This window comes from Amblyraja radiata, chromosome 9 (assembly GCF_010909765.2).
Source record: "Amblyraja radiata isolate CabotCenter1 chromosome 9, sAmbRad1.1.pri, whole genome shotgun sequence".
NCBI classification, from domain to species: Eukaryota; Metazoa; Chordata; class Chondrichthyes; order Rajiformes; family Rajidae; genus Amblyraja; species Amblyraja radiata.
This window is the reverse complement of record NC_045964.1, coordinates 37,220,635-37,248,554: the sequence shown is the minus strand read 5'-3', so window position 1 is coordinate 37,248,554 and position 27,920 is coordinate 37,220,635. Positions and strand designations below refer to the sequence as shown.

Genomic DNA, 27,920 nt, shown 5'->3' with positions numbered 1-27,920 from the left:
GCACTGAAGCATGTCGCTAGTCGATGTGATTTCAGAGAAATTGAAAATAGTTTGATACGAGATCGCTTAATACATGGCATATTGAATGATAAACTACGCGATGAATTGTTACGAGAAGTTGGCCTGACCTTAGAAGCTTTTGAAAACCGCTGTCGTATAGCTGAATTAACCAATGCCCACATTAAAACGCCAACATGTTCTGCTACTCATGAAGTCAATGCGGCCAGTGATGTGATGGACGCGGGGGTCTGGATCAATCGCTGACAAGTCCCGCCCCCCTGGCGACGTCATGTCCGTTATTTGACTTATTGGCTGAGCGGCCATTCGGTTAGTTGGCTTGTAAGCGGCGCAGCCTTTCGGTTAGTTGGCGTTTCGGCAGAGCGGCCTTTCAGTGAGTTTGCTTTTCGGCGATGAAGCCTTTCGGTTAATTGGCTTTTAGGCGTCCCGCCCTTTCGGTTAGTTTACATTTAGGCGTCCCACCCTTTTGGTTAGTTGGTGTTTAATTAGTTTGTTCTGTACACTTTCGGTTATTTGCCGTTTCGGCTTAGTTTCCATTCGGTTATTTGGCTTCCACTTCTTTGCTTCGGCTTCTCGTCCTTCAACGCCACGTCCAGGTACTGTTCCTTACATGAAGGATCATTGGTAGCCGGTGATTTGTAACCTCTTCTTGGAGAGTTTCTTGACATTGAGAATGACTTGTTTTGACCTGGTTCCATGGCTTCTGAAGTGCTTGATGGGGTCAATATGGGAGTTGAAACTCTTCCACAGGCGGGGAAGGAGATGTCAGATGGAATGGGCTGGTGAAAACAGTTTGCAAGGCGCTGTGCTCCTTCTGCTATTTACACTGGATATTGTGTGCCCCTTGAGCGGGGACCTGAGATTGTCACTGCCATCCCACATGCTCACTTTGAGTGGAGAAGGGCTAGGGATTCCTCGAAATCTGTGGGTATTTTGCATTTTCTTTCTGAGAACATTTTTCAATATTTTGCTTCTTCCAGCTTGTAAAGTCATCGTCCAGTGCCCTAAGGAGCCTACTGCATGTTATTCAGGTCTCAGAAGCACATAGGAAGTCAGGGATCACTGCTATCCAGTAGACATTGAGTTTTGTACAGGTTTGAGGTCTGGATCTGCAAACACCTTTTCCTCAATCAGCTAAAGGCTCTGCTGGTGTAATTAAGAAAATGATGAATTTCTTCAATAAAGAAATTCTTTATTCTTTGAGGGGTACTAACCAATGCAGGGAAAGTGGTGCAGACCTCTCTGAACTGTTGAAATTAGAAACAAGGAACTGCAGATGCTGGTTCCATGTTCTCCAGCGATGCTGCCTGACACACTAAGATACTCCCGCATTTTGTGTCTTATCTCTAAACTGTCATTGTCAGCGGGTGGTGATGTACGCCAGGGGCAGGTTGATACAGAACCTTTGTTTTGCAGAAGTGCAAGCCCATCGTCTTGGATATTCCAGTGAACAAGATAACGATAACCTCAAACTTGGTATTCAAATTACACAAATGCAAGCATGGTTTGGGGACTGCAACTTGGCTACTGAGGTTGGGGCAAACCCAGTTCTAAATTTGAGGCACTGAAAGTTGAATAGTTTTCAATCTGTTGCATAGATTAATTCCATTCTAACAAAAAGCTTGTTTGAGGTAGGGTACAGCATGTGGCAATAAGAAATGAAATATCAGGGCAATTAATTGAGATTAATTGAAATTCTCCCTGCACTGGGATTATTCTCTCTTCAAAATGCAGCCTGGAGCATTTCCAAACGAGAAGCATTAGATTTCAATGGTAAATATTCAGTATCTGTGCCCCCTAATGCTCAATCATTCGTGATTGGGAACACTCTCTCTATCTATTTTATCTAACACAGCATGGTCATCTGGTGTTCTATCTGAGCTTCTCTCAACCTTCTTTGCTCCAAACGAGAACAACCCAGGTTTCTCCAGCTTAATTATGCAGCTGAAATCACAAATCCCTGGAACCATTCTTGTGAATCTCGTCTATGTACATCAGGCCTTCATCCTATTCCTAAATTGTGGTGACCAAAGTTGGATGGAATTAGTTTCCATGAAGCCCAGAATTCTACATGACATTACAAGCTGGTCAATCAATATTTCCTGCCATTTTCAAAGATCTATTCACATACATACTTAGACAAAATAGTTCAGCCACAGTGTCTATATTGCCTCTGCCTGTTTTTCTTTGCAAAATATTCAAATTATAGCAAAAATAGTTTTATATATTTGGAACATAGAATACTTTGATATTGGAAGGATTGAGCTGAGACCATTGCATCTTTCACAGGAAGCAGGTAAAGATCGGGATTGTCAATTAGCTCTGAATGGTCGGAAGTGGTGGAAGAGGGATCAAAGTATTAAACATGAAAATCACAGAATGACCATATATGTTAGAAAAAATTTATGTTTTTTTTAACCTTGACATAATAAATTTACCTCCACAAAGATTTGTCTCAATACCTATTTGGACACAAATTACGAGACATAATTTTTTGAAAAAACATTTAAATTTAACTTTTTGGAAGGAAAAGGAAATATTCCTTTAATTCAAAATCAAACATTAGTACACACTGGAAAGAGAAGCATTGCCATTTCTGGAATTTCCTTACAAATGCTCCACAGTTCAAAGATCAAGCAAAGCAGCAGGGATGGTTCCTATTGCATTTTATAGCTGTGGTGATGTTTGTAAGAGTTAAAACCATAGTCTATAATTTCATAGTTATGAGAGTCCTAATTAGAACCTTAAATATAATGATGGAGATATAATGCAAATACACATTAAATATTTTCTTCTTTTTTACACTAAAAATAATATATCTGCTAAATATCTAATCAATAGAATAGTTTTATTAATAGCATAACATTTCTGAATACTGCAGATATTACAGCATTCTGTAGACCAGATTAGTAACAGATTTTATAGCCTGTTTGGAGTTATTGAACATTACTTGCGCTATGCACAACATAAATAGCAATGTTCCAGTTCTTATGGTATTATACAATCCAGCAGTATTTGGACATTGTATCATTAAATACATTTTTAGAGAACTAGTAATCAGAATTTTTTAATTCAATTGTGTAAAATGTGCTTCCTCAATGTTCTTACAGTGCTAATATCTGACTTTTTTTTCCCGGAACCTGCCACCATCCTTCCCTGTTGCCATTACATGCAGAAGTTGATTATCTGAACCTAAAATTACATCATAGACTTCTATTTGTAGTATTTGTACAAATGGCCCAATAATGAGCGGCACAGTGGCAAAGCTGATAAATTTGCTGCCTCACAGTGCGAGAGACGCGGGTTTTATCCTGACCTTGATTCTTTCTGTGTGCAGTTTGACGTTCTCCCTGTGCCCCACCGCACGGCATGAACTTAACATTGGAGCCGGTCCCTTGCCTGGGATCATTCCAACCGCGGCATGCGGACTTTATCATCAAGGGCTCGCAGTCTCGGGAGAGGCTAGTCGGGAGCTCCAACGATGCAGAAGTTCGACCAGCCCCAACGTGGGGTCCGATCACCGGCATGGGCGAGATGACATCCCCCCGATGCGGGAGCTGATCGCCCCGATGTGGAGGGCCCAACTGCTGGCTACGGGAGTCAAGATCGTCCCGTCAACGGAGGGCTCGAGGCCCCCGACCACGGGAGAGCAAAGAAGGGAAGAGATATGAACTTTTTTTCGCCTTCCACCATTGTGAGGAATGTGGAGGAGTCACTGTGGTGGATGTTTATATTAAAATGTATTTTGTGTGTTCCGTTGCTTTTTAATTGTATGACTGACCTGGCAAGTTAAATTCCTTATATGTTGCAATGCATACTTGGCTAATTAAGTATTATTGTGATTGTAATTGATTGACTACTGTAATTGATCCGGTTTCCTCCCACATTCCAAAAATGTGCGAGTTTGCAGGTTAATTGCCCATTGTAAATTGCCCCTTGTACCTTGTACCTTGTACCTTCCGAAGAGTCCACCAGGGACTATACTGGAAGTTGGACAATTTTATACTGGACAATTTTTACATTTATCAAGCCAATTAATCAAGCCAATTAACCTACAAACCTGCACGTCTTTGGAATGTGGGAGGAAACCGAAGATATCGGAGAAAACCGACGCAGGTCACGGGGAGAATGTACAAACTCCGTACAGACAGTGCACTTGGTCGGGATCGAACCCGGGTCTCTGGTGCTGCATTTTGCTGTAAGGCAGCAACTCTACCACTGCGCCACTGTGCCTCCCCTAGTATGTAGGGAGTGGATGAAAAAGTGGGACAACATAGAATTATTGTGAACAGGTGAACAGTGTGGGCTCAGAGGACGAAGGTCTTGCTTGCATGCTGTATCTTTCAATCAATTAAACCCTTTAAAGCCTGACATTGTTCTACAGTGAATCTTTACTCTGCCATGCCTGAGATGAACAGCGCAAAATTGAATTCAAATCTGAATTGTTTGCTTTGTATATAATGTAATCAAAAACAATTTTGAATTGAGTTTTTAAACGACATGTCTGAAACCCTAAAACGTTATTTTGGAGAAGGCACCACAAATTGTTCTTGTTACAGATTTCATCTTTGACGTTTGCAGTTATAAACAGTGTTCATCTTCCTTCCTCAGTGTTCATCTTCCTCTTTAACCCCATCTCAACCAGATAAAAATCTTTATCTCTTTCAAAAGGAAATTACAGGACATTTGGCTACTTATGGGAATCATTAATTTCTTCAATTTAATTTGCAAATACTTGGGTTTAAAAGTATTGCAAAGAATCTAGTAGGCTGCAAACACCAAATATTCATTGTGTACACCAATGAATACAAATAAGAATGGTTGTCAACAGTCTTGTAGTCATAAAGAGCAATTTTAGGACGTTGGGGAAAGTTTCACTCTTCACAGTAGATCCAGTTGTGCCTTAGGCACTTCAGATAATGAACTGTTTGGGGATCAGCAAGGAATCACTTTTGTTTTTAAAAACGTTTGCGCACTTCCTTTACGAGCCAAGTTAATTGTACACACAACAGTACAAACAATTGCACTCTCTCTCTATCCACTTTTGACGTGCATAAATGTTACTCTGAATCAATGTGACATCAGTTGACATCCCCTGATGTGTCAATGGTCATAAAAGCTGTCAGAGATACTGCAAATTCCACCAAGCAACGTGATGCCACATTTGTTTTATTTTGGGGGTTTTTAAACAAAGGAATAGAGTAATGAGAAGCAAATGTTCTTGCATTAGAATGTAAAACCTGAGAGCGTTCTCCTCAATTTAACAGTAGATTATATACCATCTTCAAATATTTTAAGGGACAGAGGCAAAGCACTACTTACATGCTGAGTTACTATCCCTCATCAGTATTAAATCTCTGCTCTAGACTGACATAAGCCCCTGTAGAAGAGCTGCCCTAGTGATTGACATGTATTTTATTATTAACTTTTATTAGTTACTTTAATGCTTTCTTTGTATCGAACAAACACAGGTTTATCGGGGGGGGGGGGGGGGGGGGGGGGGGGGGGGAAGAGTCAAATAAGCATTCTTGACTAAAAGGAGAAACAGCAAGGCATCCACAAAAAAATAATCAGCTACCTAATGTCTGGAACAAGCTTAAGCTCTCTGTAATGTGATCCTTACATGAACCATAATCTCCTGTTTATTCCCCCTAATGAGGCAGGAGTTAAAACAGTTGACCTGATCAGATTCAGATGGCAGCCCTAAAGGAGTGAGCCCCCTGCTGTATCTTGGGCCCGACACCCTTTGTTACCTCCAAGTGAGCTGAGACCAGGCTGTGAACCATGTAAATAGGAGGTTTCCAGGTTAATGAAAAGCCATAACTTTGTCCCAGTGCCGCTGTGGAACTCTCTTTGCTTGAGCCATAGAATCACATTCTTGCCACAATCAACTAATAAAGCTTAGCAAACGTGTTAGGTTTCCAGGGGAAACAAATGAGTTTTGCTGAAAACAGATAGAAAAGTAAATATCTTGGATGAATTAGAATACTTAAGCCGGATATATTTCTTTCTAAAAAATGTATTTAGTTTAAGATTCAATGCAAACAAATTGGCATCCATAAATGATTTGTGATCTCAAAGTTCACCATGATATTTTTTCTGATTATTGATTTAGTTGCTTTTGCTAATTACGCAAAACAAATTTGCTTGAGTCTCTGAACTTAATTTTCAGTGCAAATTAATAATCATTTGCACCATTAGAGAATAGACAATAGACAATAGACAATAGGTGCAGGAGTAGGCCATTCGGCCCTTCGAGCCAGCACCGCCATTCAATGTGATCATGGCTGATCATCCCCAATCAGTACCCCTTTCCTGCCTGCTCCCCGTATCCCCTGACACCGCTATTTTTAAGAGCCCTATCTAGCTCTCTCTTGAAATCATCCAGAGAACCTGCCTCCGCCGCCCTCTGAGGCAGATAATTCTACAGACTCACCACTCTCTTTGAGAAAAAGTGTTTCCTCGTCTCCGTTCTAAATGGCTTACTCCTTATTCTTAAACTGTGGCCCCTGGTTCTGGACTCCCCCAACATTGGGAACATGTTTCCTGCTTCTAGCGTGTCCAAACCCTTAACAATCTTGAATGTTTCAATGAGATGCCCTCTCATCCTTCGAAACTACAGAGTGTACAAGCCCAGCTGCTCCATTGTCTCAGCATATGATAGTCCCGCCATCCCGGGAATCAACCTTGTAAACCTACGGTGCACTCCCTCAATAGCAAGACTGTCCTTCCTCAAATTAGGGGACCAAAACTGCACACAATACTCCAGGTGTGGTCTTACTAGGGTTCTGTACAACTGCAGAAGGACCTCTTTGCTCCTATATTCCATTCCTCTTGTTATAAAGGCCAACATGCCATTCGCTTTCTTCACTGCCTGCTGTACCTGCATGCTTACTTTCATAGACTGATGTACAAGGACCCCCAGATTCCGTTGTACTTCCCCTTTTCCCAACTTGAAGCCATTTAGATAGTAATCTGCATTCCTGTTTTTGCTACCAAAGTGGATAACCTCACATTTATCCGCATTAAACTTCATCTGCCCACTTCCCCAAGCTGTCCAAGTCACCCTGCATTCTCATAACATCCTCCTCACAGTTCACACTGCCACCCAGAATCCCTTCATCCAAATCATTGATGTATATTGTAAATAGCTGAGGTCCCAGCACCGAGCCTTGCGGTGCCCCAATAGTCACTGCCTGCCATTCTGAAAGGGACCCGTTAATCCCTACTCTTTGTTTCCTGTCTGCCAACCACTTCTCTATCCATGTCAGCACTCTATCCCCAATACCATGTGCCCCGATTTTGCCCACTAATCTCCTATGTGGACCTTATCAAATGCTTTCTGAAAGTCCAGGTACCACTACATCCACTGGCTCTCCCTTGTCCATTTTCCTAGTTACATCTTCAAAAAATTCCAGAAGATTAGTCAAGCATGATTTCCCCTTCGTAAATCCATGCTGACTCGGACCGATCCTGTTACTTCTATCCAAATGTGCGACTATCTCATCTTTTATAATTGACTCCAGCATCTTCCCCACCACCGATGTCAGGCTAACTGGTCTATAATTCCCTGTTTTCTCTCTCCCGCCTTTCTTAAAAAGTGGGATAACATTAGCTACCCTCCAATCCACAGGCACTGATCCTGAGTCTATAGAACATTGGAAAATTATCACCAATGCGTCCACGATTTCTAGAGCCACTTCCGTAAGTACCCTGGGATGCAGACCATCAGGCCCTGGGGATTTATCAGCCTTCAGTCCCATCAGTCTATCCAACATCATTTCCTGCCTAATGTGGATTTCCTTCAGTTCCTCCGTCACCCCAGATCCTCTGGCCACTACTATATCAGGAAGATTGTTTGTGTCCTCCTTAGTGAAGACAGATCCAAAGTACCTGTTCAACTCATCTGCCATTTCCCAGTTACCCATAATAAATTCACCTTTTTCGGTCTTCAAGGGTCCAACTTTGGTCTTAACTAATTTTTTCCTCTTCACACACCTAAATAAGCTTTTACTATCCTGCTTTATATTCTTGGCTAGCTTACCTTCGTATCTCATCTTTTCTCCCCGTATTGTCTTTTTGGTTATCTTCTGTTGCGCTTTAAACATTACCCAATCCTCTTGCTTCCCGCTCATCTTTGCTACGTTGTACTTCTTCTCTTTAATTTTTATACTGTCCCTGAATGTCCCTTGTCAGCCATGGTCGTCCCTTTCTCCCCTTGGAATCTTTCTTTCTCCTAGGAATGAACTGATCCTGCACCTTCTGTATTATTCCTAGAAACACCTGCCATTTTTGTTCCACTGTCATCCCTGCTAGTGTAACTCCTCCCTCATGGCCCCATAGTCCCCTTTATTCAACTGCAACACTGACATCTCCAATCTACTCTTCTCCCTCTCCAATTGTAGATTACACCTGACCATGTTATGGTCACTGCCTCCTAATGGCTCATTAACCTCGAGGTCCTTTATCAAATCCAGTTCATTACATAACACTAAATCCAGAATTGCCTTCTCCCTGGTGGGCTCCAATACAAGCTGTTCTAAGAACCCATCACAAAGGCACTCTACAAAGTCCCTTTCTTGGGGTCCAGTACCAACCTGATTTTCCCAGTCTACCTGCATGTTGAAATCTCCCATAACAATCACAGCATTACTTTTACTACATGCCAATTTAACTCCTGATTCAACTTGCGCCCTATGTCCAGGCTACTGTTTGGGGGCCTGTAGATTAGTCCCATTAGGGTCTTTTTACCCTTACAATTCCTTAGTTCTATCCATCCTGACTCCACATCTCCTGTTTCAATGTCACCCCTTGCAAGGGACTGAATTTAATTCCTCACCAACACGGCAACCCCACCCCCTCTGCCCACTTGTCTGTCTTTTCGACAGGAGGTATACCCTTGAATATTCAGTTCCCAGCCCTGGCCCTCTTGCAGCCATGACTTAGTAATTCCCACAACATCATACTTGCCAGTTTCTAACTGAGCCTCAAGCTCGTCCACTTAATTCCTTATACTTCGCGCATTCATATACAGCACTTTGATCTCCGTATTCACTTCCCCCCTGACACCGCTTGCAATTGGCCCTGACCGTACTCTGTTGTCCATTCTCGAGCTTTCCTTCCCATTAATTCGAGTATCTTTTGTAATTTTTCCTGAAGCCACTTCCTCTTCAACTCCATCTTTATACTACCAATTTGTCAATCCCTCCCCCCCACTATTTAGTTTAAACCCACACGTGTAATTGGTAATGGTCTTCATATTCATCATTCATTTATAAATAGCACAAAATTGCCAGAATCATATATTTTGAATCTGCTTTGAGGTAACCCAAATGTTGGACTGAAAGGAGCATGCAGTGGAAATGTAAAAATTGTCTTTCAGCATCATAGTTAGTTAAGTTTAGTTTAGAGATACACCGTGGAAACAGGCCCTTCGGCCGACCAGCGATCCCCGCGCATTAACACTATCCTTCACACACTAGGAACAATTTTTACATTTACCAAGCCAATTAACCTACATGCCTGTACATCTTTGGAGTGTGGGAGGATACCGAAGATCTCGGAGAAAACCCACGGGGAGAATGTACAAACTCCGTACAGGCAGCATCCGTAGTCAGGATTGAACCCGGATCTCCGGCGCTGCATTCGCTGTAAGGCAGCAACTCTACCGCTGTGCCACCGTTCCGCTTTCTCATCCACTCCCTGCACATTATGGACAATTTACAGGGGCCAATTATACCTATAAACTTGCACATCGTTGGGATGTGGGAGGAACCGGAGTACCTGGAGGAAACCCACGTGGTCACAGGGAGAACATTAAAACTCTACACAGAGAGCACCCGAGGTCAGGATCGAACTTGGCTCTCTGGCATTGTGGACAGCACTCTACGAGCTGTGCAATTATAAAATCTTTTTCAGCAACTCTGCAAAATTGTATGAATTCATGAACAGCAATCTCAATGTTTTCATATTTCAGTGTCTTTCATGCAACTACTATTTTATACTGTATTCAGTATGTTAAGAGTAAAAATTATACGAATGGAGCTCTGCTCAAACATAAGCTGCATTAGTCTGTAAACAGTAATCGATATCTATTTAAAGCAAGCAAAGAAGTTGGAATGAAACAAGTTAATATCCATGTGATGTTACAGCATTTCAACTTATTGTCAAAACAGATTTAAATGGTTTATTGTATATGATGATATGCAGCTAAGTTCCCATTTTGTTTTAAAACCTCTGATCGGAAAATGGGATATAATTTAGTTCATACTTAACATAATCCATCAACAATCAAATCACAACCCTACTCTCGACACAATGTTGGCACTGATACGAAGGGAAATTTTGTTCTGATTAAAGACTGATGCTCGCACAACATGGTAGATCTAAATCACACACAGTTCCACATCACTTTGTGTCTAACCTTGGGTTTCTCTATGGGAATAGTTAAACAATATTTATGGCAGGATTTTGTTTGTGAATTTTAAAGTTAGATGAAAAAATATATTGGAATTTAAAAAGGTATACACATTGCCAATGGATGTTTAGCACACTGTAAACTGTAAATCATGTAAACTGAAAGCGCAAAAGCATACTAATTGTGTTGATGACGTCATTCCTGAGAAGATGTTGGTGGTATTATTGAAATAAAACAGTTCAAGAAAAGCACAAATCTCTTGTTTTCTGACAAAACTAAAAAAAAAAAAAATTTCAACTCTCCTTTACGGAATAAATTTGGAACACCAACTATTCAGGCAAGTCCTAGCATTAATAACCAGCAGCATGACAGCTTACACTCTGGATGACTTCCAATAACAATAAAACTTGCCCAAGCAAAGTCTTACCTGGTTTTCACCACATCGAGGGGATGCATCAGGCAAATTTCCACAAGACCTAGATAGATGACATAGCAGAAAGAGCCAATAAATATAAGCACAAACAAAAGTTTATACTTCATTGCTTATTATTGTGTGAAGGTCAAAAATAAAAAATTGAAGCACTATGAAACATTTTTGTTGAATATATTCATCCATGAGGTGTATATACTGTGGTCAATGCCAGCATTTATTGTGTATGCCTAAATAGCCCGAACTAAGAAGACAGTTAAGAGTCAACCTAATAAGTGAGTCTGAAGTCCCATACAGGCTTGACTAGGTAATTTTCTTTTTTTTGAAAGACGACAGTGAACCAGATACGTAGGTTAAACTAATAATTAACTAAGAACTAATCTATTCTTAATACAGTGTACATTTTAAGATCTAAATGAACAACAATTATGCTGAGCAGATTTGGAGATCATATTTGGGACCATTTAAAACATTGGCGTTATTACAAAAACATTCCCATGAAGTATCATTAAGCCCCAATTACATATATAAAGTAACATGTTGACTCTGTGTGACCTCCTCTGAGATTAGAAATTCATTATTTTTGTGCAGCTACAATCCACGCTCCTACTAATATCAAGGGCTACCACAGTCCAATCAAAATATGCTGAGAGTTGTGAGTCTGTGGAATTCTCTGTCTCAGAGGGCGGTGGAGGTCGGTTCTCTGGATACTTTCAAGAGAGAGCTAGATAGGGCTCTTAAAGATAGCGGTCAGGGGATATGGGGAGAAGGCAGGATCGGGGTACTGATTGGGGATGATCAGCCATGATCACATTGAATGGCGGTACTGGCTCGAACAGCCCGAATGGCCTACTCCTGCACCTATTGTCTATTGTCGATTGTCAAATTTAGGATTGTTTTATAAAACTATTTTATAAAACCTTCATTTTGGACCTGAATGCTAAATGTCTAGTCTTGTGATTTCATGTATTAGCATGCTTGGAATTGATTCAGGTTTTATTATGTAATCTTTACAAATCAACAACTTGCATATTTATAGCATGCTTATTGTGGAATATAATATCACTGGTAGACAAGAAAGGATTGACATTTTAGTTTTGAAGGAGAGATTAGCTGAGAGAATCGAAATTGTTTCAGATAGGTCAGGAAGTACTGGGAAACAGCTGAACGCGATAGATAATATAAAAGACACTAAAACATAACTGCAATACTGAAAAACTGTGATCCCGGCTAATCAAATAGTTCAATCATTATTTTATTGTCAAATGTAACTAAATAGAGTGAAATGATTTGTTTTGCATACAATCCAATAAAATCATACTTAAGTAAAAAAGTGCAACGATTGGAGCGTTAAAAAATATTAGATTTTGTCTGAGGCAGCACAGAAAGAGTTGTTGTATTTCTGGCACCACGTACTTTTAAAGTATCAAGTTTTTAAAAATAGTGAGTATTATCCTGGCAGCGACACTGAGTCAATGATGTGGGGTGAGCCTGGGCTGGAGATGCTGTTGGTACCTTCAACTGCCGCTCCGTACAGCTGCTGCAAGCCACGCTAGATCTGCATGCTCGTCAGACATCTGAGGAGCCTCCGACAGTATTACAGTATGCACACAAAATAATCCAGCGCACACACAAACAACACTGGCATCTCCACTGTAACCTGTGCTCAAAGGGTACGACAAATTCAATCAGGCCAGGTACTGCGTTATGTTCCAACCTTCAGTCATCAGCAAAGTGATGGAGAGGGTCACACACTAATACCAAGAGACACTTGCTTTCCAATGCTCGAATTATGTTATGTTAGATATGCATAGTTTCAGACTTCAGTACAATCTCCAGCCTAACAGGAACTAAACAGCTGAAATGCTGAGGGAATTGGTCTGCACATTAAAAACAATATTTATGTGGCAACAAGAAAGTTAAATTAAAATGTAGTCAATAAGAATTTTTGAGTGACACTGTGGCATAGCTGGTAGAGCTGCTGCCTCACAGAGCCAGGTTCAACCCTGACCTTGGATGCTGTCTGTTTGGAATATGCACATTCTCCCTGTGACCACGTGGGTTTCCTCCGAGTACTCCGATTTCCTCCCACATCCCAAAATGTGCAGGTTTGTAGGGTAATTGGTCTTTGTAAATTGCCCCTAGTGTGTAGGGAATGGATGAGAATGTGGGAATAGCATAGAACTAGTGTGAACAGCCTAATCAATGGTCAGCGTGGACTTGGTGGACTGAAGGACCTGTTTCCATGTATCCTTCAATTCAACTAAGAATTTGGAGGGAAAATCTCAATTGCTGGCTTCATATCAAGTACAAAAGAGATGATGGCTATTTGTGGCTAAATTTTTAGCCCAACTATTTTTCTTAGAAGACAGTTATCTTCAGATGCTCCAGTGGGGGGAAGGAATGGTCAACATTTTGGGTCAAAACCTTGCATAATTCCTCTCCACCCCCTCTTGCTGCTCGACTCCAGAGGATCATTTGTTGCTCAGGATTCCAGTTTCTGCAGTCTCTTACATCTATATTCATATTTTATATTGTTTATCATACCGAATGAGGCCATTCTCAGAGACATCTCATCAATCCCATCCCCTTTTTATTTCCATGTACAGGTGCACAACCTTTTATCCGAAAGCCTTGGGACCAGACACATTTCGGATATCGGACATTTTCGGGTTTCGGAATGGAAGATTTTTAGCGTAGATTAGGTAGGTAGCGCTGGCGGCTTGGAAAGTTTGGAGCGGCTGCCTCCTCCCCGGAGACCGCGGAATCATTGTAAATCATTGCTTAAATGTTAGTCAGTTAGTTTGGAGGGATTTTATGTGGTGGGGGTGAAGGGGGGAACTTTAATTCTTAGTCCCCTGCCTGGTCAGAGAGGCGGGGAGCGGGCAATGCCTTTCCGGGTCGCCGTGCAGTACTGTGCCGCGGCACCCACATCACAGAGCTGGGGCTGCGGGTGTCCGGACGCTGGATTTGGATTTGTAGCGCCGCGCAGCCAGGGGTAGAGTTCGCCGTGGTCGGAGCTACAACCGGCGCCGCCCGTGGCTGGACCACCGCAGCCCGGACTGCTGTGGGCCGCCGACTCCCAACATCGTGGAGACTGCGGTGGGCCGGCCACGGGCGGCGCCGGTTGTAGCTCCGACCACGGCGAACTCTACCCCTGGCTGCGCGGCGCTACAAATCCAAATCCAGCGCAGCCGGCCACAGCCCCAGCTCCACGATGTTGGGAGCCGCGGCACAGCGGTCCGGAGCTTACTGCACGGCGACCCGGTAAGGCATTGCCCGCTCCCCGCTTCTCCGACCAGGTAGGGGACTAAGAATTAAAGTTCCCCCCAAAAGCCCACCAAACTAACTGACTAACATTTAAGCAATGATTTACAATGATTCCTACCCTCCCGCGCAATATACACTCACCCAATATACTCTCACCTTCTCTTTTATGAATGGGGATTTAGTTCCCCTTTGTTGGAGGACCGACCGGAGGTTCCGCTGTCACCTCTGCGGGCCGCCCTCGGTGAACGTTTTCAAGGACCTTTCTTCAAGGACCGAAAAAATGTCCGCTATTCGGAGGTTTTCGTTATTTGGATCTTCGGATAAAAGGTTGTGCACCTGTAATGCATTCTTAAATGCACATCTGTGAGTCATATAGTGTGGAGATCCTTTGGTCAACCACGTCCATCAGCAACTATCTGGCATATATCTACACTTATCTCAAATTTCCTCATGCATCTCCATCAACTCCATCCACACCCAGATAGCTCCCAGCCTAATCCTGATTCACTTCCTACCAAAGCACACCAGGGTCAATTCACAGTGACCAGGAGCCGAGTGAACCAGTGTGTCTTTGCAGAGGTACATGCCTCAATCAGCATCAATGGTGCCAAAGTGGAAATAGTTGAGAGCATCAAGATCCTTGGTGTTAATATTCCCAATGATCTGTCGTAGAGCAACCACATTGATGTGATAGCCAAGAAGGCACACCATTGCCTCTACATCCTGAGGAAACTGTGGAAATTCAGCATGTCTCCAATGACTTCTACAAATGTATCATAGAAAGCATACCGTCAGGTTGCATCACAACATGGTTTGGGAACAGCTCTGTCCAAGACTGCAGGAAATTGCAGAGGTGTATATCTACCTCAGTCCACACACAGACCACACTTCCCACCATTGACTCCATCTATATTTTATGCTGCCTCGGAAAAGCAGCCAACATAATCAAATACTTGTCCCACCTTGTTCATTCCTTCTTCTCCCTGCTCCTGTCTGGCAAAGAGTACAGAAGCTTGAAACTGCACATAACAAGACACATGGAAAGGTTCTTCCTCTCTCTTAACAGGCTTCTGAACAAATCTTCCACAAGCTAGAATACTGTCCGATTCATTTCTAACCGATAGAGCACGTTGGACTAAATTTATGGAACTGCTGAGCTACCATGAACTATAATGCTGTGACCTATATTCCACACTCTGTATCTTTCCCATTGCTCACTCTATTGTACTTGAGTTGACGATTATATTTATGTATGACATATCTGATCTGTTAGAATAGCACAAAAAACAAAGTTTCTTACTGTACCACAGTATATGTGACAATAAATAAACAAACCTAAACCTTTGGCATGTGGAAGAGCATCCAGGGAAACCTGATAGTCAGTACAGATTTGGAGGGTTGAGGGGCCTTTTCCCATGATATTTGACACTATAATTCCAGGATCTCTTGAGTTGTGACGAGTGAGGACAGGAGAGCAAAGGTGGGAAGAAAAGGGTGTTAGAAGAACTGGAGATGAGATCAGAAGAAAAGGCAGCAGGGGCGATGGGAGAATGGACACAGAATCAGATGGTGAGGCAGGGGAAGGAAGGAAGACTAGACAGAGCCAAGATATCAGAAAGGATGAAGGTGATTGTGCGCTACGGTGGTGACAAGACTGTACATCCATGCAGGGGAAATGGGATGAGGAGGGAGACAAAATATTTTAAGGAGTAAGATCAGGGGAATGAAGAGGGGAGAGAACTGACGATCAAAGGACAGAGAGCAAATTAGTTAAGGAGAAAGGGTACAGAATCATTGGAAGGTCCTAAGGACAGCGGACTAAAGGAGGAATGGAGTATCAGAGTTGGTGATTATAGATCTGCTTTGCAATCTGACAACATATCAGCACGAACAACACTTCTGGCTAGATTCCTCAAATTGTACGCCTCAACCATCATACACACTCCCTACATCTGATTTGTGTCTGAACAATGTCATTGTATGGATTATAAATAGTCCCCCTCACAGTAATTATTTTTTTGAAATTTGTCATTTTATATATGCAATGATTAAAATATATGCAACCAATAAATTTTGTCTCACTACAGTGTATAACCTACATTTTCTTTACAAATCTCCTACTCGATGTCCTTGATATAGTGCAGCCATCACTATCTCTGGGATCTCATATACGTGAACAGCGATCTGACTGGATATCAAAGAATCTACCATTGGCCTGGTGCTCCCAAGTATGATAGCATACAACAACATGACCAAAAAATAGGGTGCAAAAATCCGGGTAATACTGAAGAAGTGCAGCATTGCCGCAGTATCGATATCTCAATATTTCAAAACTCATAAAAGCATTTGTAGAATATTGGTGAGACAATAACAGAATTTTGCAAATCCATTAATTATGAGTATTTACTTGAAGCAAAATAGAGAGAAATTACTCATATTAAAGGGTAATATGTTTTTCTTTCTTTCATATAGTGCCCATTCTGAAAATGTATTGTTTTACTTAGAATCACAGCCCAAAAATATTTAAATTGCCAACAGGACTAGTACGGATGTCAGAGGTTATGGGGAGAAGGCAGGAGAATAGAGTTGAAATGGCGGAGTAGGCTTGATGGGCCGAATGGCCTAATTCTGCTCCTATTACTTATAATCTCATGATCTTGATGACTGTTCAAGTTATTGAAGCCGAAATGTAATTACTGGAGTGAAAGACATGTAATTCTGAAGAACAAAAAACTCTATGCACACGAAAGAGACTGTAATTAGGATAATAGACAATAGACAATAGGTGCAGGAGTAGGCCATTTCGCCCCTTCGAGCCAGCACCGCCATTCAATGTGATCATGGCTGAACATCCACAATCAGTACCCCGTTCCTGCCTTCTCCCCATATCCTCTGACTCCGCTATTTTTAAGAGCCCTATCTAGCTCTCTCTTGAAAGTATCCAGGCCCTCTGAGGCAGAGAATTCCATAGACTCACAACTCTCTGTGTGAAAAAGTTTTGCACTTTTCAGCTGAGTAGATTGGTTATTGCATGTGAACAAATCAGAGTAATGTAGCATCAGTGTACACTTTATATTAACACCCATTTCCTACATTATGCAGTTATACTAGTAGCGATGAATTAACAACCTACTGTACTGCTCTCATGATTAAAGATGATTTAAACTCCAGACTTGTGTCTGTTAAGTTGTTTACATAGTGTCAGATAAGTCTGTTAAGTCGTTTACAAGCTGCTTTAATGCCATCAGATCTATGACATATTACCCAGAGTGTGCAACATTTTGAGGGCTACCTGACTGGAAAACATATCTACGCATGTAACTCCACCACCACCCAAAGAAATAAGCAGAGCAGGCAAATTCTAATATCAATCAGTGTGTAACCACATCAACCTGCACTCCTTATGGGCCTGTCCCACTTAGGCGATTTTTCAGCGGACTGCCGGCAACTGTCAAGTTGCCGGCAGTCGCCTGAAAAACCGGGAACTGGAACGGCGACTGTCAGAATGGAACACACATAAACACACACACAAACACATCGCAAAGGCGGGGGCCAGGGCAAGCGGGGGGAGCGCTCTCTGAAATTCACACGGTCAAAGCCAAGGTGATACAAATGCACACCGCGATGAACAGGAAGGTTGGTGCTGTAATTAAGATGGCTAGCACAGTGTACGGTAAGTCCTTTAAAAGAGGGGAGAGAGGGGGGGGAGAAGGAGGGAGAAGGAGTGGAAACAACTTTTAAGAAGCCAGACAACTTTTAATAAGCCAGAGATACACAGCAGTGAAGTTCGGTGGACATTTAACATTACCGGTCGGTTATCCTTGGTTCTGAAAACTACTGCTTAGTTTTTTTTCCCCCAATAAGTCAATGAAATTCACCGGTCAGCACCGGCTACAACCTACGAGAACCTAAGAGAACCTTCGACCTCTTGGCAACCCACTGGGACCTCCTTGCGACCCACCCATGGCTCGAGAATTCTCGCTACTCTCCATGGCGGCTTCATTCTATTCGCCGCTAATGAGGCCGCGACTAGTTCTCAGAATGTGGGAACTCCTCACGACCATGAAGATGACTCCCCGGCAACCACCTGCGAACTTGAGGCGACCATGTGGCGACTGCATAGTCTCCTGCAGTCACCTAAAAATTGCCTAAGGGGGACTGGCCCATAACTGGTATTATCAATCAAATCTGGTGAGTTGCTCGTTGATTTCATTTGGTATAATTCTGTAAGGTTCAGTGATTTTTATAGTTGTTTCACACTCCAATGGTCAACAGGGTTTCGGCCCGAAACGTTGCCTATTTCCTTCACTCCATAGATGCTGCTGCACCCGCTGAGTTTCTCCAGCATTTTTGTGTACATTCCAAAGGTCAACAGGAAGTGTCATGACAATAAATGAAGTCTGTATTCTGACTTTAAGGATACCTCACAAACTAATGTCTCCCAGACATAGGTAAATTGTAATCCTTCCCATTTAGATACATTATGACTGGAAAATTGCAGAACAAATGGTTGAATAAAAAGAAAAGTGAGAAAAGGATTTACATTCACATGTGAAATACAACCAAGATGCCAAGAGCAATTGTCCTGTATGAACCTAAGTAAGGAATAATCTGTAATATGTCTGTAGTTTATTAAGCGTGTCTTTCTAATGATATCTTCTACATGTTGCAGCTACATCGGTCACCTTATCACAGGGTAGGGACAAATTGCTATTAGCTACAGATTGCAGAGAGCAGTTTAGAGTCATAGAGCCATACAGCATGGAAACAGGCCCTTTAGCGCAACTTGTCCATGTCGATCAAAATGCCTTTTTATCTAGACTCACTTGTCTGCGATTGGCCCATGTCCCTCTAAACCTTTCCTGGCCAGGTACCTGCCCAAATACTTTTAAACGTTGCAACGAGAACTGCAAAGTCTGGTTTACAAGAAAAATGTAAGAGGAGGTGTCCAACAGGTGTTTCCAATCTCATCACCTCTGGCCATCTCCCCATCACAGTCTGCAACCTTATCGTTCCTCTGCCCCGCACTGCCGCTTCAATCTCTTTCCCAAAATCCACAAACAAAATCTGCCCTGGCAGACCCATTGTTTCTGTCTGTCCCGCCCCACAGAACTCATCTCTAAATATCTTAGTTCCATCCGATCCTCCCTTGTCCAAGTCCATTCTGACCTACAACCAAGATACCCTCACATACCCCTCAACTCTTCAATAACTTTCAATTTCTAGGCCACCATTACCTCATCTTTACCATGGACATCCGGTTCCTTTACACCTCCATCCCCCACCATGGAGATCTCAAGGACCTCCGGTTCTTCCTTGAACAGAGACACAATCAATTTCCCTCTACTAACATTTTCTTCCACCTGGTGGATCTTGTCCTCAACCTCAACAATTCTCCTTTGACTCCTCTCACTTTCTCCAACTTATAGGTGTGCCATGGGCACTCGCATAGGCCCCAGTTATGCCTGCCATTTTGTCAGTTACATCGAACACACCTTGTTCCAAACGTACACTGGCACCATCCCCCAACTGTTTGTTCTCTACATTGACAAATGCATTGGAGCTTCGTCCTGCACCCTCAAATTCACTTGAACTATCTCTGACACCTCTTTCCCATTTCTTAATCTCTCTGTCTCCAGCATAAGGGACAGTCCATCGACTGACATCTACAACAAACCTACCAACTCTGGACTACAGACTTATCTGGACAACATTCCTCCCACCTTGCCTCATGCAAAGACACTATCCCCTATTGTCAATATTTCTGTCTCCACTGTATCTGCTCCGAAGATGAGGCTTTCCATTCTAGGACATTCAGTACACATGGTTTCCTCTCTGCTGTCAAAGGTAGATTCCTCACCCACGTTTCCTCTGTGTCCTCCAGTTTTGCTCTTGCTCCCTCTCACCCCAGATGGAACAAGCACAGAGCTTCCCTGGTCCTTACCTTTCACTCCACCAGCCAACCCATCATCCTTTGACCTTTTCTCATATGCACCCCTTTCTGCCTTCCACAGGGACTGCTCCCTCCGCATCTCCTTTGTTCACATCCCTTCCTATCCAACCACCCTCACCCCAAGTACTTTCCCCTGCAACAGCAGGAGATGCAACATCTGTATCCATACCTCCTCCCTCACCACCATCCAGGGATCCCAGCAGTCCTTCCAGATGAGACAGAGGTTCACGTGCACCTCTTCTAACCGCATCCACTGCATCTAGTGTTCCTGATGTGGGCTCCTGTATGTCGACAATGCCACGCATGGACTCGGCGACCGTTTCGCCGAACATTTGCACTCGGTCTGCCAAAGCCTTCAAGATCTGTCAGTTGCTAACCATTTTAACATCCCATACTGATCTTTCTATCCTGGGCTTGCTCCATTGCCAGTCTCTATTTCCTCCGCATGGATAACTTACAATCCAACAGTATGAACATTGAATTCTCCAATTTCAGGTAACTACACATCCCCCCCCCCCCCCATCTTGCACTTACCCCACATCCCCTGCTTCTTTGCCACCTCCCCCACCCCCCCCCCCCCTCTCCACCTGGACGGACCTATTTCTACCTAAACCCTCCGTAAACCTCCTTTAAACTTTTCCCCTTTCACCATAGAGCTCTGCCCTCTAGTCTTTGACATTTCCACCCTGGAAAAAAGGCTCTAACTGCTACGCAAATATGCCTCATGCACCTGGAGCATAAGTAATTACTTCAATCATTGTACTCTTTGGGTGCCTCTTCAGTTAAATTGTTCCATGTCTACAAAAACAACACTACATGCTTGCCACTCATAGGACTAAAGCCCTGCACCTGTACTACTTGAAGTGAAAAAACAGTGAGCATGCAAGTTTGTTTGACAGACAGACTAACAGAGATAATTGTACGCCATAGTAAATGAACATTGAAGCTTCAATTATTTGCAGGTATTATAGACAATAGACAATAGATAATAGGTGCAGGAGTAGGTTGTTAATCCTGTTACTGCTATCCAAATGTGCCGCTATTTCATCTTTTGTAATTGACTCCAGCATCTTCCCCACCACCGATGTCAGGCTAACTGGACTATAATTCCCTGTTTTCTCTCTCCCACCTTTCTTAAAAAGTGGGATAACATAAGCTACACTCCAATCCACAGGAACTGATCCTGAATCTATAGAAGATCGGAAAATGATCACCAATGCATCCACGATTTCTAGAGCCACTTCCTTAAGTACCCTGGGATGCAGACCATCAGGCTCTGGGAATTTATCAGCCTTCAGTCCCATCAGTCTACGCAACACCATTTCCTGCCTAATGTGAATTTCCTCCGTTGCCATAGATCCTCTGGCTACTAGTACATTAGGGAGATTGTTTGTGTCTTCCTTAGTGAAGACGGATCCAAAGTACCTGTTCAACTCATCTGCCATTTCCTTGTTCCCCATAATAAATTCACCTGTTTCAGTATTCAAGGGTCCAATTTTGGTTTTCACTCATTTTTTACGGTGGTAAGAAAGTCCAGGACCACATGGGGGCACTGCCCCTCGCCATCAGGGCACATGTGGTGATCTCAGGGTTGTCCCAGCTGTTCAGTCTTGGCTTCTCCATACAGTTCACCCTTGCCTCGAAAGACATGCTGGTGGTCTCAGGTTTATCCTGGTAATCTCAGGTATATCCTACGATATGACCATTTCTATGAAGCCTTCAACACATAAAGTGGATATTTTGGTGACACCTTCGTTGGGCATCTAGCACAACCAGGAGGAGAAGAAAGGCAGAAGGTCAGACCTTCTGCGCTGAAGAAATCTAAAATCTAAAGTCCTACCTTAACTTGCAGTGAAATTATGAATGGATGAAAGATTCCTAGAAGCAATGGAGTTGAGCATAAAGATGCATAGTGGTCATTTACTATACACATTCAGAAAAATAATTCTGAATTGACATGTAGAGCACGGAAGCAACTTGTGGTTAAGATTTCCAAAGACAGTTATGACACAGATTGTCACACCACTGGGTAGAGTTCCAGCCATATATCCATGCCTGGATGTTCTACCAAGAATTGAAGGTCTTACTTTGGATCGGTTCAGTTGACATTAACCAAATCTCAGTTTTCCGCCCACTGTTGCCCACATAAATTAGTTGCGGACAGGGTAATTCATTTCACCCCTCCTTAAAAAAAGAGCATGGACGTGACCAGATTGTATCCGTCATTCTGAGCTCTACATGTCAATTTAGAGTTCTTTGTCAAGTACAAGGGCAACATGTATTGCAAATGACCACTTAAATGTTTGTTATGGTCAACACCATTCGTCATCAGAAAGCTTTGGTGGCTCTTTCATCTGTGGCGTTGAGGATATTGCTGAGTTCGGCAGTGACCAAACTGACACTGGCAGTAGGATGAATTCACGTGATATATTTTATTTACAGTGGTAAGAAAGTCCAGGACCACGTGGGTGCACTGCCCCTCGCCATCAGGGCACATGTGGGATGGCACTGGTGATCTTGGGGTTGTCCCAGCTGTTCAGTCCTGACTCACCCATAGGTCCCAATACTCACCACTCCCTAGAGAGAGAGGGGGGGGGGTAGTTGAGAGGAAAGGGGGGTAGAGAGGGAGGGAGGGGGGGGGGTAGAGAGGGAGGGGGGCAGAGAGGGAGAGGGGTGGTAGAGAGGAGGTAGGGGGGTAAAGAGGGAGAGGGTAGAGAGCGAGGGGGAGGGGGTCGAGAGGGAGGGGGCAGAGAGGGGGTGGTGGTGGTAGAGAGGAGGTGGGGGGGGGGGTAAAGGGGTGGAGAGGGAGGGGAAGGGGAGGGGGGTAGAGGGCGAGGGGAGTAGAGAGGAAGGGGGAGGGGGTATAGAGGGTGAGGGAAGGGGTAAAGAAGTAGGGGAGCGGGTAGAGAGGGAGTGGGAGGGGGTAGAGGGGGGTAGACAGAGAGGGTAGAGGAGGAGGGAGAGGGGCAGAGGGGGGGGTGTAGAGACCCCACCCCATCTCCCTCCTCCTCACTTCCCTCATCCTCATCTTCTCACTCTCATTCCCTGCTGCAGCACCTGCCCAGGTTGTTGAGCAGCGCCAGTGCCTGGAACTCGGCCTGGTTTTCGTACTCAGCCCGGCCCTGGCTGTAGACTGCAGCCGTCAGCTCAGCTGCCGCAGGGTCTCCAGTCCAGGTCCCGACTTCATCTACGGGCTCGTCCCTGACCCTGGCTCGTCCTTGGTTCTATCGGCGGCTTCTTTCTCGGCGCCGGTCACGGCCCCATCCCAAGCCCCGGGCTCAGCCCTCATTCCAGTTTTTTTTTGTGGTTCGAGGGCCTGAGTCCCCCTCCCGCGCGGAATGCCCCGTCGTGTCTTGTGAGTTGATTGTGACGTCGGTCGGAATTTTTAAATTCAAAATGAGACCTTGGAAAACTAATATTTTGAAGCTGTTTTTAAAGATTCAAGATTCAAGAGAGTTTATTGTCATGTGTCCCAGATAGCACAATTAAATTCTTACTTTGCTTCAGCATAACAGAATATAGTAGACATGAATACAGAACAGATTAGTGTGTCAATATACCATTATATAAATATATACACACATGAATAAATAAGCAGATAAAGTGCAAATAAACAGATAATGGTCTATTAATGTTCAGAGTTTTGTTTCAGTTGAGTTTAATAGCCTGATGGCTGTGGGGAAGTAGCTATTCCTGAACCTGGACGTTGCAGTCCTCAGGCTCATGTACCTTCTACCTGAAGGTAGCAGAGAGAGTGTGGTCAGGATGTTGTGGGTCCTTGATGATGCTGCCAGCCTTTTTGAGGCAGCGACTGCGATAGATCCCCTCGATGGTAGGGAGGTCAGAGCCGATGATGGACTGGGCAGTGTTTACTACTTTTTGTAGTCTTTTCCGCACCTGGGCACTCAAGGTACCGAACCAAGCCACGATGCAACCGGTCAGTATGCTCTCTACTGTGCACCTGTAGAAGTTAGAGAGAGTCTTCCTTGACAAACCGACTCTCTGTAATCTTCTCAGGAAGTAGAGGCGCTGATGTGCTTTCTTTATAATTGCATCAGTGTTCACGGACCAGGAGAGATCTTCAGAAATATGCACGCCCAGGAATTTGAAGCTCTTGACCCTCTCCACCATTGACCCGTTGATATAAACGGGACTGTGGGTCCCCATCCTACCCCTTCCAAAGTCCACAATTAGTTCCTTGGTTTTGCTGGTGTTGAGGGCCAGGTTATTGTGCTGGCACCATTTGGTCAGTAGGTCGATCTTTCTTCTATACTCTGACTCATCCCCATCAGTTATACGTCCCTCAACGGTGGTGTCGTCAGCAAACTAGATGATGGAGTTCGCACTATGTCCGGCTACGCAGTTATGAGTATAGAATGAATAGAGCAGGGGGCTGAGCACGCAGCCTTGAGGTGCTCCCATGCTGATTGTTATCGAGGCTGACACATTTCCACCAATACGAACAGTCTGTAGTCTGTGGATGAGGAAGTCGAGGATCCAATTGCAGAGGGATGCGCAGAGACCCAGATCTGAGAGCTTGGTAACCAGCTTGGAGGGGATGATTGCATTAAATGCCGAGCTGTAATCAATGAATAACAGCCTGACATATGAGTTTTTGTTGTCCAAGTGGTCCAAGTGGTCAAGTGGTCCAAGACACCACCTGTCTTCAAGCTATCAGCGAGATCGCATCCACCGTTGATCTGTTGTGGTGGTAGGAAAACTGCAGTTTTTCTGGAACGTTTATCTGCCACCGGCATCAATAACAATGCACTACTTTGGTTCAGGTCCTATCTACACGACAGAAAATAGTTCATCCAGGGAAATAAAGTCACATCCGCAACTGCCACAGTCACCCATGGTGTTCCTCAGGGATCGGTGCTGGTGCCACTGCTTTTTATCATCTATATTCAACCTCTTGGCAATATTCTCCGTCATTTTGGAATCAATTTTCACTGCTACGCCGATGAGACACAACTTTACCTCTCCACAAAACCAAGCACCTCCCTTCCCCCAACTGCCCTCACCACCTGTCTTCAAGCTATCAGCAACTGGATGTCACTCAACCTTCTAAAACTCAATGGAAATAAAACAGAAATCATGCTAATTGGCTCAAAGTCCATACTCTCCAAAACCCACCCGTTCACCATTTCAGTTGATGGCTCACCCATACCCACCTCCTCCCATGTCAAAAGTCTCGGCGTCATTCTGGACAGTACACTTTCCTTTGGCCCCCACATCAGCAATATCACACGCTCTGCATACTTTCATCTCCGCAACATCTCCAGACTCCGCCCCTCCCTCTCCAAAGACAATACAAAACTCCTCATCCACGCTCTGGTCACATCCCGCATCGATTACTGCAACGCCCTCCTCACTTGCACCTCCAATAAACTTCTTCATCGCCTCCAATGCATTCAGAACTCTGCAGCCCGGATCATCACCCGCACCAGATCATCGGACCACATCACACCCATCCTCACTCAGCTCCACTGGCTCCCTGTGCACCACCGGATTACTACAAGATTTTACTGCTGATCTTCAAAGCCCTACACCACCTTGCTCCCCAATACCTCTCTGACCTGCTGCTACCATACACTCCTTCGTTCCTCCTCAGCTGCAATTTTAACTGTCCCCACATTTAGACTCAGCACCATGGGTGCCAGAGCCTTCAGCTGCTCTGCCCCACGTCTCTGGAACACTCTCCCACCCGTCACCTGGACACTATCGATCAATTCAAATCACAACTCAAAACACACCTGTTTAGATTAGCATACCCGACATAACTTCCACCATGTTCACCCTGATTTTAATGACTTAAAATGTTTTGTGTATTTTTTTTTATTTTTTTTAATCAACGATTTTAATATTGATAAATGTATTGTGATTTTATGTCCTGTAAGGTGTCCTTGGGTGTCCAGAAAGGCGCCAGCAAATAAAATGCATTATTATTATTATTATTATTATCAAAGCGTGCGTAAAATGCATTGAGCTCGTCAGGAAGTAATGTTTCACCGACATTCGAGCTACCTCCTGATTTCGCCTTGTAGGGGGTGATTGCATTCAGGCCCCGCCACAGCTGCCGAACATCTGTCTCATCCTCCAGCTTGGAGCAGGTCCCTTTTGGCCTTTTTGATGGCCTTACCAAGGTCGTATCTGGACTTCTTGTAGACCACTGTATCATCAGACATGAATGCCCAGTGTCTGGTCTTCAGAAGAATACGGATCTCAGAGTTCATCCAAGGTTAGTAACTTGTGAAATATGGGTTGAAATGCGACGGGAAGATATTTATCCAGTCCGCGGAAAAAATGGGAGTAGCAAGTGTGAAAAAGGGAAGGCTGTGGCCTAGCGTTTGGGAGAAGATAGAAATTAAGGAAATTAAAAGTAAGCTAACACAACGCTGGCCCACACAGACACGAGAACAAAGGGAAGAGTTTTAGCATAATATAGATAGATGGGCGGGGCAAGTTATTTACTCCCAGGGTGGGTGCCTGGAATGTGCTGCCGGCGGTGGTGATGGAGGCAGATGGTGGCATTTAAGCGACTTTTACATGGAAGCACGTGGAAGTGAAGGGAATGGAGGGATATGTATTATGTGCAGGCAGATAAGAGTTGGGCTTGGAATCATGTTCAGCATAGACCTTGAGGGCCAAAGGGTCCTGTACCTGTGCTGCACTGTTCTATATTCAATGTTCTAATAATGGGCTCCAAATCGCACAATATCCACAACCTGGCAAAATATTTTCACTTTCCTGTGTGCTTGCTCATTTGCTTATTGAATCTATTCCCATTACTGCAAAGATGCTTCAGTTCAGATGGAAAATGAGCCAGGGTGGCAAATCTTCACCACCCTTTGTGCCAATTAGGGATACGCAATAAATGCTCACATGCTAACCATGAATGAGCTGAAATAATGAGAAACTTGAAAACAGTTTTTAAAAGTGCAACTTATTTAGGAATGAAACAAATAAGTGCTAAAGAGCTAAAGAAATTCTTCCAGCAGTATTTAGATATTGTGATTGTGTGTACATTTGACTGGAAAATTGTTACATTTGCATTTGCATTTACATTTAGATTTCAAATATACAAATACACTTTCAGATCACATCAGGAGACTCTCGGTTAAAGATATTTCTTGTGTTGGCTCTCTGGTAGTTACACAAAGATTACCATGCCAAGATGAATACTGAAACATGAAACACTGAATCGCCTCCAAATATTATTGCCCTGGAAAAGTACTAAGTTTCAGACAGGCCAAAGAACGTACTTCGCTGAATTGATGACTTACTAGCAGCAGACATTTATTATCTTGATGTGAATGCCTGGGAATAGGCCATAGGGCATGCATTTCCATGTTTTGTATTCAAAGACACAATGTTGACACAAACTACTGGATTTCTCTTCAGACTTTCTTGCAAATTTATACTTTGAGAGGATTTGCTCAACAGTTCCTTCATTACTGCAGCTGTCTGAAGACACTAGTTGTGCAGGATATATCTAACCGGATGTTTCTCATTAAAGCTGAGGCATACATTGGTGTTTGTTCAACAGATCTTGATGATGAGGCATTCTGTCAAATGCTTTATACTTGTCTGTTAAGAACATTTTCAAAAATAATTCACTACCTTCTCCCTTTGAGAAAGCATCAGGGATTCCCCAACACTGACATTAAAGGTGCATTTCTCAAATTCTTTCTCCAGAGTAATTGATTTTCATGAATGAAATAGTTGGTAGCAATATCAACACAGCAAAGAGAATCTCAGATTTACAGGTTGTGATCCAATAGTTAAAAATCTGCTGTTCCTCGACCAACTTTGATTACCACATCCAACTT

General features: G+C 43.5%; 1 protein-coding gene across 2 annotated transcripts in view; it reads right to left on the bottom strand.

Moving 5' to 3' along the window:
* Positions 1-27,920, bottom strand: part of slc25a21 (solute carrier family 25 member 21) — a 357,875-nt gene that overhangs the window by 91,654 nt on the left and 238,301 nt on the right. For both annotated transcript variants that reach the window (XM_033027135.1, XM_033027136.1), the window contains exon 3: positions 10,863-10,911. In XM_033027135.1, coding sequence (XP_032883026.1) covers positions 10,863-10,911 — 49 coding nt within the window. The remainder of the gene's footprint in view (positions 1-10,862; positions 10,912-27,920) is intronic.